The sequence below is a fragment of the Neofelis nebulosa genome, chromosome 6 (assembly GCF_028018385.1).
Source record: "Neofelis nebulosa isolate mNeoNeb1 chromosome 6, mNeoNeb1.pri, whole genome shotgun sequence".
NCBI lineage: Eukaryota > Metazoa > Chordata > Mammalia > Carnivora > Felidae > Neofelis > Neofelis nebulosa.
The window spans coordinates 136,446,608-136,459,715 of NC_080787.1; the positions used below are offsets into that span (position 1 = coordinate 136,446,608).

A 13,108-nucleotide genomic window follows, 5' to 3' on the forward strand; every position below is an offset into this window, starting at 1 on the left:
CGGCGGGGGCGAGCCGGGGCGGCGGCGCGGCGCAGAGTCAGCCCGCGGCCAGGTGAGGCTGGGCAGCGCGGGCTCCGGGCGCCGCCGCCACTGCTGTGCCTCCGGGCCGCGGAGCGAGGCGGCGGCGGCGGCTGAAGCGGCGCCACAGCAGCCGCGCCGAGCGGCGGCGGCCTCGGAAGAAGAGGGGTCGCCGCCCGGGGTTCTGGTGGCCGCTGCTCTCTCGTCGTCGCCGTATTTCCTGTTTGGATTATCTTGCGCTTCTCCCCAGCCGCCTCCTTCCCCTCGCGCCCCCGCTCTGCCCCACTCCTCCGTGTCCTCGGTCGACGCTGCCCTCGGCCCGGGCTCGTTTCCCGCGCCGGGGGACGCCTCTTGCCTCCCCTTGCCGGGCTGCGGGGGAGCCCCGCCGAGACCATGAGGAAATTCAACATCAGGAAGGTGCTGGACGGCCTGACCGCCGGCTCGTCCTCGGCCTCGCAGCAGCAGCAGCAACAGCAGCACCCGGCTGGGAACCGGGAGCCCGAGATCCAGGAAACGCTCCAGTCCGAGCACTTTCAGCTCTGCAAGGTGAGCGGAGCGCGCAGCCCCGCGAAAATTGGGGGGTCGTTTTCCGGGGGGCACCTCGGGCTTTTCCCGGGAATGCCAGGGAATAGAACGCCAGTATTAATTATACCTCGGATGGAGGGCTCGCTCCTGCCCAAGGAAGCATTGGCTTAGTGGGTTATTTTGGAGATTGACATCATCTTACTCCTTTTGGTTTTTCGTTTTGGGGTCCCCCCCCCTCCTTTTCACATGCAGCAGTCATTTCAAGGTTGCTTCTAACGTATTTCACCGACCTTTAATTTGTATTGTCAATAACCTTACAGCCTTTACATTCACGCATTTTAATGTAATTCACCAACTTCGAAGTTTCCTTTGGAAACAGTTTCGAATGAATATTGTTCATCAAAAAACCAGACCTGTTCAACTGGATATTTGCTTATCACCTTTCCCTTAAAATGTGGCCGGAAGCTTAAAATACGAAATCACAGGGTCCTTTCAGCATTCTGTTTGATTAAAAAGTTGGTACTGAGATTTTTGCCTATTAATGGCACAATTGCCATAGCGGTCTGTAATTGGGAAAGAATGATGCAGCGAATTAGTTCACTGGCTGCTCAGTGAGATATACAAACTTGTCTCGATGTTAATACCTGCCTTATAAATACCATGCTTTCATATGTCAGTTTCTTAAAAATGGCTGCATACACATTTTTGCCCCAATGCCCTGAAATTCGGGGTTTAACAGCAAAATTCAGAAATAATATGTTGCACTTTATTTTCATTCTGTTACAATTGCAAAATTTGGGGATAGAGGTTTGATAATTGCTTTCCTGAATCCTTGACGAAAGTAATTGTATGACAGCTTTTCTTTAGCAGTACTTGCATTTGGGATCCAAATAAAGTAACGATGAAGTTATCACACTTGAAATAAAACACGAACTGCATTTTTACGTTAATTTACAGATCTCTTTTACTACCGCAAACTTTGGTATTTTGGTCTGAGACTTGATAGTATAGAGTGTTAAGACTTCCGTAGAATCCCAGTATTATGGAAGGGCAGAAATGAAAGTGTCACATTGGGAGGTATTTGTGTATGTGTGTGTGGTGTGATCTACACACACACGTACACACACTCACTTCTTTTGGTTTCAGGTTCTGTGTGCATAAGTTTTGTTGATGTACGTTTTGTACTGTTTTTTTTTTTTTTTTTTAAGGCAGTAAGTGCATGTGTATGTGTTCTGCATCAGTTATAATTGGCTCTAGATTCTAATGCCTCTACTGACTTTTCTGTTTTTAATTCTGCTTGCTGCCTTGGTTGCTGTGATGTCATTTGCCCATCCCTAGACTGTTCGCCATGGATTTCCCTATCAACCTTCAGCCCTGGCCTTTGATCCTGTACAGAAGATCCTGGCCGTCGGAACTCAGACTGGTGCTTTAAGGCTGTATCCTTTCATTGAAAGTTTTTTTCCACATTTGCTGTATCTCCCCAGTCCTTCTGTGCTGCTGAGTAGTTGCTTTTTCCGTTTAAATTCCAAAAAAATGGTATGATCAAGTATATAATATTTGTGAAATCATGTGGTGTTCGCTTTTCTCTTAATTATACATCTATTCAGGCTATATGTTGCTGGGGTGTTTCTCATCTCTCTGTTTATGGTAGCTAAATACGTATCCACATAGAGTTCTAAAGTTTTGCTATAGTAACTACTGTCTTTGCAAGGAGCTAGAAGTTTCTAAGGGGAAATCTCTTTGCTTATACTAGGGGTATATTGAATGCAATATGGTTTGGAATGAGATTTAAAGACAATAACATAGGATGCACCTTAACTGCTTTGGTAGATAGTGAATTTATGACCTATTGTGCTAATGAATTAGAGGTTGAATTTCATTTGGTTGTTTGACTTGCCCTTTGGAAAAAGAAATTAGAAAATAAATCGTGTAAATTAATTTGATGTAAACAGTTAAGAAGGGTTGATATTTCTAGAAGTTTTAGATCATTTTGTTAGTATAATGCAAATGGATAAGTGTATTCTCTTGATATTTTCCCTTTCGTAGTCATATTTGTTATGTACACGTACTCTGAACTATTAATATAAGGAGAATTATTTTTCCTGACTATGCATGAACTATAATAGTCTTGTCATAGCATAGCATAGTTTTTCCGAATACCTACTCATTCTTCAGAATCATTTTTGTTTTTAATTCTGAACAGTGGAAAATACCTCTCACTTTTATACTATTTAACTCGAAATAAAATTGTTTTATCATGAAATTTAACCATATTTAACTAAAATACACTTATTTTTAAACATTAAAATTTTTAAAAGCAAATGCTTTATTCATATTTAGGATATCTGCTTATACATATTAAAGTAATGTGTTGGTAGTAAGAAAAAAAATCGTAAGGTGATCACAAAAGAATTACTATTGTCAAAAAAATAAATAAATAAAAAAGGAGGGAGCTTTACCTTTCACATTGTATCTGGCTCCTGAGAAGAGCGGAGGAAACTTGCTAAGTTAGTTAAACATGTGCTTTGCATTTTCCTTATAATCTTTTAAAATCTTTATTTCAAAGCAGTACTGTATATAGTATCAGGATATGCTTCAAGCTTCATTTGTGATTAGTGTGTTATCTTTCAAAAAACTTAGAAAGTTTTCAGATGGGCCACTAATATGTACTATTGAGTGAAATCTACTTTCATAGTAAATACCAGTCGTGCACACATTCCTGTTGAAATGGTAAAATCTGACCAGGCTAGATCTGAATCTGAATTTCCAAGAGTATGTCTCAAGGGCTCTTGCCCAAATGTCTAGATGGTTGAGACTAGAATTATTTTTGGCTACAAATGTTTAGATGTTTTTATTCCTAAACCCAGTGATCATTACCTTCTAGTTTAGGGTTCCTGTTTTAGTCTTGTGAAGATGGGACTAAAATTTAATTTTGTCAGTATGGGTTCAAACTATTCAGCAAAACTCCATGTAGTGACAAGAATAGTGTATTGTTGGATCTAGATGGACTGTTTGGAACTAAAAGCAGACATTTTTTGTTCCCAACATAAGAATATCATCACTGGATTAAAAGAAAAAAAAATAAAGTTAAATCAGTTATTTTTAGATTTTGCTTTTCTTTTAAATGGATTCAGCTTTTACTGTTTTCTCAATGTAGTCTCAACTTTTTTTTTCTTTTAACAGCCAATCTGCCCCTTGTATTTTTAATGAGGACCACCAGCAAGTCCAATTTTATAAAACCAAGTATTTTTCTTTAGGCAAGACTGTTACCTTTAATGCATTTGAGTAATGAACAAGTTGACACAAAAGAGTTAAAATATAGGCCTAATTCTAATTGCCAAATAAAAGCAAAGATTGGGTGTCCCAAATCCTCACTTGTATGTGACTTGCTAATACATTCTAATAGCTGAACACTATATGAAGGTGAACACGTAATTATAAGTTTACAGCTATAATTTTTTTTTTTAATTTTAGAATCTTCTTACTGTATTTAGAATGAAGTCAGGAAGTCTTTTTACCAAACATGTTTTTACTTTTTAATGAGATGCATAATGAATATTCCAGAGTAATAGATTGGTTTGCCTTCTTTCATTTGACTGTGGAGGAGAAAGTAGGAAATGTTTTCCGAAGTAGGATTGAGCTATTAGAATTTGTAATACATATCTAATTAAAATATATATATATATATATATATATATATATATATATACATATATATGTATATGTATATATACATATTTATTTTTGAGAGAGAGACAGTGTGTGAGTAGGAGAGGGGAAGAGAGAGAGGGAGACATAGAATCCGAAGCACACTCCAGGCTCTGAGCTGTCAGCACAGAGCCTGATGCAGGGCTTGAACCCACAAACCGAACGAACTGTGAGATCATGACCTGAGCCGAAGTTGGAAGCTCAGCTGACTGAGTCACCCAGGCGCCCCAGTGCACATGTAATTCGACTAATAGAATGTCTTCTTAAATGTTGGACTATATGAAATTAATCTACTTTCAGGTTTTAAAAAAACTAGATGAGAAAGTTACATCTGATATCTAATGCTTGCAGACAAGAAATAGGGAAAATCTGAATTTTTAAATTTCTAACCAGAAATGAGGCAAGATGAATTTAATGTATTTCCTGCATTAGTCTATAGCAAGTGAATGACATTATAAACATGCTTTATGTTTGAACTTCTTGGCTTCTAGAAAGAATGTGAGGTTGGCATATACTTACTGATGGGAAGCAGGAAAGCATAATTTTATATAATACATCATATATAGCAGTGACATGATTTAATTATTTTAATTCTCTTTTTGCCATGTAGAAGTAGGTATGATTTGGTTCTTATGATTAATCTAGGGATGAAAACTATTGGGATAAAATAATCTAATTATTTTCATATCAACATCTAGAAAGGGAAAAAAGGTTTGCATTTCTAGTAATGCTGCTGTTGTCCTTATCTAGATTCCTGGTTTACTAGTATAATTTTGAATTACTATAACCATGGGCTACTCTGATCTTTGTAAGGTATTTTTTTCGAAATGAAGTCATTTTATGTGTGACTCTTTCAAGGACTAAGCAGAAAACGGACATCTCAAGTTTATTGAATTTTTTAATAAAAATGTATGAGTTTTCATTATAATTATCAAAATTATTTAAAAATCTCATTTATTTTTTTCTTGACTTGTGGAAGATACAGTAAAATAAGCAATCTCTGATAAGGCATGGATTGTCTTTTAAACTACAGTGTAATTTTGCTGAATGCCAACTTACAAGGTGATTTTTGTACCTTGGAGTTCACTTAACCAGCATTTATTAAGCGTTAACATTAGATTATAAACTGTGGCCTGAATTCTGGTTCTTTTCTTTCTGTTAAAGAATTAGGTGTCCTTTAATTTTTTATTCTTTTAAAATGAACATGCTGTATTAGATGATTTCCTTGAGAAATAATTCTGTAATTCCAAGTGGCAATGTATTGTTTTACGGGAGTATTCAAAAGAAATGAAAAATGTGATTCTTCATATAGTTTCCAGTCCTAACTAAAAGACTAGAACTTGTTAAACAATTGAATTTAGAGAATTTAGAAGTCTACTGACATTCTGTAAAGTCAGATTATAGGCAAAGTCATTGCACTTGATGATATTGCTACACATTAGTAGCTAAGGATTCAGAGTAGCAGGGAAGGACTAGGAAAATTATTCTAGGCAAGCAATATGGGCAAAAGTAGAGAAAAGCAAATTATGATAGTTAAGAGGAGTACCAAAGAGAGGTTGGAATAGTGATCCTAATTGAGTTGGAGACAGAAATAGGAGCCAGTTGGTGGAAAACCATGAATGTTCACCTGAGTTATCTGGTTGTTATTTGGTTAGGATTCATTATAGTTACGTATTCTTGGTCAGTATCTCTCAGTAGTGGTAGCATTTTGGGCTGGATAATTCTGTGGGTTTATCCAGCACGTAGCAGGCTACTTTATATCCCTGGCTTCCACCTAGTAAATGGTAGGGTGCCCCTGCTGTTAGTATATGGCAGCCTTAACTCGTACAGTTCTGTGTGCTCCACTGAACTATGCCCAAGTTGTTCAGTTAAATAGGATAATAATCCTACTTGGGTCATGCAGTTAGCATCACAATTAAATGCAGTAATGTCTATGTATAGCTTTTAAGACCATGCAGAGACTGTTTTGGTGAATATTCAGTATACGATATTGTGAGAGTTTTTCTGTAGTTTCAGTTTTCAGGTCCTTCTTTAGTTTATTTCAGCAAATACTTGTTGAAAGGCAACTAGTGCCAGACACTCTTTAGGAAGGCCTTGTTTTCATTTATTTTTGTTGCTAGTACAGTCCTAAAAAAATCTTGTAAGAGTACTGTTTGTTTGGTTTTTTTCTTTAAGGGTCATGGAACTGGCTCTTCTTAATCATAAGGCTGCAAAATTGCTATTGAGATGTGAAAGTTTCTTGCACATAGTAGGCATTAAATGATTATTTAGTGACTTTGCACTTGTAAGATAGTATTAGAATGTTTGACTTGCTGCTTATGTTGTAAAACATAATTACAGTCCTGAAAAATTTAGAAATGATTTTTGTTCAGAGTAGTTAAAAGGGAAACAGTGTAGCTAGAATTAAGCCCCATTTTTATCTCCTCTTCTCCCCTGCCATCCTTTTTGTCTATGGAAGAATTCTAGTCATTTGGAATTCTAGCTCCAGAGGAGAAACAAGGACTTTGAAATACTTTTACTTCTCAACTTAGTTCTTTATTAAAGAGGACTTTGTATAAAAGGAAGAACGAGTACTGTGTCAGCAGTAGGTTGTGATTCTCAGCATGAACTACTGCAGCAGGAGGAATAGGCACTTTTACTTTAGAAACAACTAGAAATGGTGCCTGCTTGGAAGCAGTTACTTTGCAATGAATTTCTTTCCGAGAGAAACAAGGTGTGATAGAATCTGAATGGAACTGAAAAGGGATAAGTTAATTAGTAGGGAGTCAAGTCTGCTTAGGAAGCCTTTCTGCCTTAAGTTAGATAGGTTTTTATTCCATATTCTTTGTTTTCCATTTGTTTTTTAGTATTTTTTACTTTTAAAATTATAACCTGACTTTGCCATCCTAGAGGAAAAGGGTAAAGGAATTTTGGAAGGATGGCTTTATCGTTAGAAGTGTTCTAGTCTTCAGACTAATTTTGGTTAAGCCAGCTGAAATGGGTTTCTGTCTCCTTTCCTGTAAAATGGGGAAATTGGGGGTGTGATATCTGGAGTCCTTCCATCTCTAGGATCTTAGAATTTCATTTTCTGTAGAGGATTGGGAATGTTCTGAACCATTTCTGTCTAATGGGCTGCTTCGAGGACGTGTAAAAGAGGATGAAGTATTGAACTCCATCCCATTGTGGGCCCCTTTACTTTGTGTCCATTGATTACATTAAAAATCCAAGTCAGTAGATGCACAAATGTAAACCTTTGTTTACAAAATGGAGTGGGAAGGAACCTATGAAAAACATGCACTTTTTTTGTTGTTGAAAACTCACGTTGAATACTTAAGATACTAGGTTGTTGCATTTTTATTCTATAACAGATAAGGTCTCGTTATGACATAAACTGGGGCGTTTAAAAAAATTAACAGTGTACTTTCCTTTCTTGGGTGTAAATAGTAAGGATAAAAAATTAAAATGAAATTACATTTCATTTGGGTTTTGTTAACCTTAAAAGTAAAACTGTGAGTTTTTTAATAGGAACAGATGGGTTTATTAGAGAATAAAAGAGAATTGCAATCCAGGACAAACAAGCTGCTAAAAACGGTAGGCAAGGGGTGCCTGGGTGGCTCAGTCGGTTGAGTGTCCGACTCCAATGATGTCAAGAATTCACGGTTCATGAGTTCGAGCCATGAGCCTGTCAGCATGAAACATGCTTCAGGTCTTCTGTCCTCTTCTCTCTCTGCCCCTCCCCCACTTACTCTCACTCTCACTCTCTCTCTCTCTCTCTCAAAAAAAAAAAAAAAAAATATATATATATATATATATACACACACACACACACACATATAAAATGATAGGCAAGTGCAGGTAAACAAAGGACAGACACCCTTTTTTAAGCAGAAAAGGACGTTGGGAAGGCAGTTAGGATCTACCAGTCCATTGGAGTAAACCAGGAATTCAAATTGTGGGACTTCTCATTGGTGGAGCTGTTGCCTGGGGCGGGGGGATGAGAAAAGTTGTCACCTCCAGCTGGAGTAGTGGAATAGAGGGGACTGCAAGGTCAAGTCCATCTCTTCCTGTTAGGTCTGCAGTTGATGATGAGTGGTAGGATATGAGCTCCGCCTGCCAAAACCTCCCAAATCCATTTTAGTGAGGGTTCCCATTACTAATTTTCACAGTTCCTTATCACGTGATTTTATTAATTTTTATATAAGAGATTGAATATAGAGACTTTTGAATTGTTGGTATGTAATTTGGGTGTTAAATTTGGTAATCATACGGTTACTTGGGGTAGTAGTAACTAGTGATATACATGTAAATAATTGGACGATGGGGTAGTTTTGCTAAAAGGTAAGCTTTGGTTGTTTGTCTTTGGTTTTAACTTCATGCATTGAAAGTGACACATTATTTACAAGAAGAAAATTAATAACGAGTGTCAGTATTGTTTTGTTTTATAATGTTTAAATGAGAATTTTTCTTCAGTGATTTGGCATATTATGATCATAAGAAGGTATACTCCGTATTTGAGGATTACAGATTAATGAAATGTTTTTGGTTTGAGCTACACAAATCTGTCTAGAATATAAGAGAATAATATAGAAAAAGGGTATTTTACTATATCACTACCTTATTTGTGTTCAAATATTATGTATTTAAATATACTACTATATTTGAATAGTATAGATTTTAAGATAGATTTTAAACATAATACAGTACTACAGAATTTCTTAGGAAGTAAAACAAGGTGATTTTTGCCTTGATTTATGTGCAATAAACTAAGAGTTCATGAAAGACTACCAGAAGGTACTCGATAGACCTCTCTTCCCTTAGTCACGTATGACATAAATCATTCCAAGAAATAGCACCTTCTGATTTACTCAGAATTCTTCGTAGGTAGAAAGATGTTTATGTTTATAATTTAATTAACTTATGCTTTAATTTGAACCACAGTATATCTAATTTTTATCTGCAACAGAAGAAAGATAAGTTGGTTATCTTCCCCATATTGTATAATTTTTAACATTTTTGGTGAATTTAAATGCCTAGTAGTTACCCACTTTTCGATTTAGTAATCCCAGTCGTTTTAATCTTTCACTCTTGTGTTTCATTTTAAAGAAATTTTGGACATGAGTTATGTTTACTGCATAACTTTTTTTTTTTTTTTTTCCTTTTTTGGCTGTGGAGGTAAGTAGGGGAAAGAATTGTTGACACAGGTTACTTCTTACTACTCACTCTTTCACAAAGGGCCATGTGTTCAGCAATTCCTTAAGTCTAGAATATATTTTATCCTGTTAAAATAATTCTTATCTTTAAAGCTCAGTTCCTTTGTCTCTGTGATGTATATTTGATTTAATTTCATCCCCAGTTCCACCCATCTAGCCATCTTCTTAATTTAATGTTTAAAATCTAAATTTCTACATTGCCATTCTTTATATTTTAAATGGCTACAATTAGACCTTGTGAAATTATAACATTGAGTGGTATTTTCTTTTAAAACAAACTGTCAGAAACATTATAGCATATGAAAATATGCGGTGGAGTCTAAAGCAATCCAAATCAGAATTAACCAGTATCCTGTTTTATCAAAAGTCCAGAAACTGGGGCGCCTGGGTGGCGCAGTCGGTTAAGCGTCCGACTTCAGCCAGGTCACGATCTCACGGTCCGTGAGTTCGAGCCCCGCGTCAGGCTCTGGGCCGATGGCTCGGAGCCTGGAGCCTGTTTCCAATTCTGTGTCTCCCTCTCTCTCTGCCCCTCCCCCGTTCATGCTCTGTCTCTCTCTGTCCCAAAAATAAATAAAAAACGTTGAAAAAAAAAAAAAAAATTTTAAAAGTCCAGAAACTGGAAAGTAGTTGGTATACAATTCTAAAACAGAAGAAATACAGATTCTTTTTTTTTTTTTTTTAATGTTTGTTTATTTTTGAGAGAGATTGAGAGAGAGAGAGACAGACAGAGCATATGTTGGGGAGGAGCAGAGAGGGAGACACAGAATCCAAAGCAGGCTCCAGTCTCTGAGCTGCCATCACAGAGCCCGACGCAGGGCTTGAACTCACGGAACTGTGAGATCATGATCTGAGCCGAAGTCGGACACCCAACCAACTGAGCCACCCAGACACCCCAGAAATACAGATTCTTAAATGATCAACCTCATAGGTTGTCTACGAAAGATCATACTATGAGATGGGTGTGTTTGTATGCTCGCATGCCTTTAAAATAACGAGGATCTAAATCTAAATCTTTAGTTCAGGAGTCAGCAGACTTCCTGTAAAGGGCTAGATAGTAAGTATATTAGCTTTTTTACCAGTCTAGCACAAAAGCATCCACAGACATGGGGAGGAAGGAGTATAGATCTGTTTTAATAAAACTTTAGTTCTAAAAACGGGGGACTGGATTTCTCCCACAAGCTGAAGTTTGCCAATCCCTGTTTTAATTCATCAGGCTGCCTTGCTTTTAAATCATTAGTGGAGAGGAATGCTAAGGAAGGAACTACTACCGACATTTTTATAGTAAAGTTTCAAAAATTATACTTGCAGTATCAGTTTAAATTTAATCTTTTAGTCATAAATAGAAAATAGTTTAAGAAAAAGTAATTCTTAATGATATATAGTACTTCTGTATGCTAAGTTAAATTACTTTCACAAATATTTGATCCTGTGGCAGAGGCCTTTTGTGTGTGTGTGTGTGTGTGTGTGTGTGTGTGTATTATAATTAATATGATAATGAAGATGCTTAGTTGGGCATCTTTTGGGGGCAGTTCAGTCATCAATTCTGCTGAAGTATCCAGCTTGTTTGAACCCTTACTACCTAATTTTCATTAAAAATGTTTGCATTTGTAGCTTTTTCTTATATTTTCATTAATATTATACAGAGATGTAGAAATATTTATATTTAGATTTTAAAAGATAAAAGTGAAAGTAAGCATTTTATTAAAATATTGCAATTTTGTAGATGTCTGCAAATTTTGAATAAAAAAAATTAGTAGAAGAAAACAACCTAAAAAATAACATATAAAAAAACCTCATAAAACCCCTAGAAGCAAATTCGGGTGCATGGTTACCTTCTTTAGAGTTAAATACATTGCATGTCCCTTGGGAAGAATGTGTGATACTTTAATTGAAAACTGAAATTAGATCCCACTTTTTGAAAATTTCTTATAGTTGTTCACTGGATCATTGTCAAGTAGCACTAAGTGTAGATATCATTTTATTCAGGAAATAAAGCTAATTTCTACTTGATTACATTTCTCCAACTGGTGTTAGTCCTTTTGGAGGTTGTTATATAAGACAAATAAATGAATTGATGACATGCTGAGCATATTTCCTTTTATTTTTCTGAGAGAGCACGCAGGAGGGGGAGGGTGGAGTGAGGGGGAGAGAGAGGGAAAGAGAGAAAGAGAATCTTAAGCATGCCCAGCGTGCAGCCCAATGCGGGCTTGATCGCACAACCCTGGGATCTTGACCTGAGCCAAATAGTCACATGCTCAACCCACTGAGCCACCCTGGTGCCCCATGAGTGTTCTTTATTGGTACTATGATTTAAAAATGAATGTTGATCAAGAGTAACTTACATTCCCTTACAGTGGAAAATACAGGTTTTTTAACTAAAAACTCGCTGATATTTTTGGTTTTATAATTCTTCATTTGAAAATTAAGATTTGCTTAGCACATGGAATTTATAAAATATATAGTCTTAGAAATTATATGGTAATTACTCTTAAATGATGAGATTTTTTATTTTAAATTAGGGTTTTTTGTGTGTTTTTTTTTTTTTTTATATCCCTGGTTTGTTTTGTTTTGTTTGTTTCCCTTTCAGTAAATGCTATCTAGAATTTTTGAAGTTTTCCTGGTGAGGTTGTCTGTTGGAGAGTGATTAATCCTACCCTTTCTCGAAAGTACGTAATCTTTTCTTGTAATAGCGGTACCTCTGCTTTTTCACAGCAGTGCTCTGCCAAAGGTGACTATAAATCCAGTGGCACCAGCTATTGAAGTACTTTCTGCTAAATTGCTTTCCTTTTGTGTATTTTTTCTCTTTGTCTTTTGAAAAGGAGAAAAAGTGTTGGAGCAGATTTTGCCATCTATTCAGTCTTTGTACTGTATTTTTCATAATGGGCTGTATTTTTCTTTAAAATTCACTTTGCTGTACTTGAGAAAAGAACTTAGCCATTAAGCATCTGAGAATGGGTGCCGGGATGAAAGATGGTTTTTACTTGATATGTCAGAATACACATTCTTTTTTGTTTCTCTAACCCAGACCACTATTTATGACTGTATTTCTTGTAGACTGAACAAGTGGTTCGTTTAAGAGTGTATTTATATACCAAAAGCTATTCTACATAATTTCCTGTGAAAATAAATATGATTCATTTTGACCCCTTTGTAGACCATCCTGATTCCAAAGCAGGACATAATAAGAATGAATATTTTTCAACAACCTTAATTTGCTTACAAATAATAAAAAATTCTTACCAAAATAATGGTGGAAGAGGTAACTAGAGGTCTCTTTTGACCTGGTGAATACTCTAATTGTAAGTTAGTGTGGATGCTACAATTTGTTTTTTGTTTTGATCTTCCTTTGATTCACATGAAAAGAAAGCAATTAACTGACATAATTTTTCAAATATTGTTGGGCATTTATTGCAAAATACTACAATTGTGTTGAATAAAGGAAGTTTTAAATGTTGATCTATATATCTTTCACAGTTAATTGTAGCATTTTATTAAATTTTTACTGCAGAAATAGTGCACGTTATAGTTTTGCTTAAATAGCACATTAGCAGGATGTTAACATTGTGAGTGAGCAGTAAAATTAAGTATGTCCACCCTTATTATCATGAGAATGTGGCTAACTTCATTTATTAATATATTGATTTTTAATAGGCTATTTTTTGAACAGT

The 13,108-nt window shown here is 36.3% G+C and overlaps 1 protein-coding gene across 7 annotated transcripts in view; it reads left to right on the plus strand.

Moving 5' to 3' along the window:
• The first annotated feature begins 266 nt into the window (after window positions 1-266).
• The window catches only part of STXBP5 (syntaxin binding protein 5), a 170,711-nt gene continuing 157,869 nt past the window's right edge, over window positions 267-13,108 (plus strand). For all 7 annotated transcript variants that reach the window (XM_058735568.1, XM_058735570.1, XM_058735571.1 and 4 more), the window contains exons 1-2: window positions 267-564; window positions 1,882-1,979. In XM_058735568.1, the coding sequence (XP_058591551.1) occupies window positions 412-564; window positions 1,882-1,979 (251 nt within the window). In that variant the 5' untranslated portion in view covers window positions 267-411. The remainder of the gene's footprint in view (window positions 565-1,881; window positions 1,980-13,108) is intronic.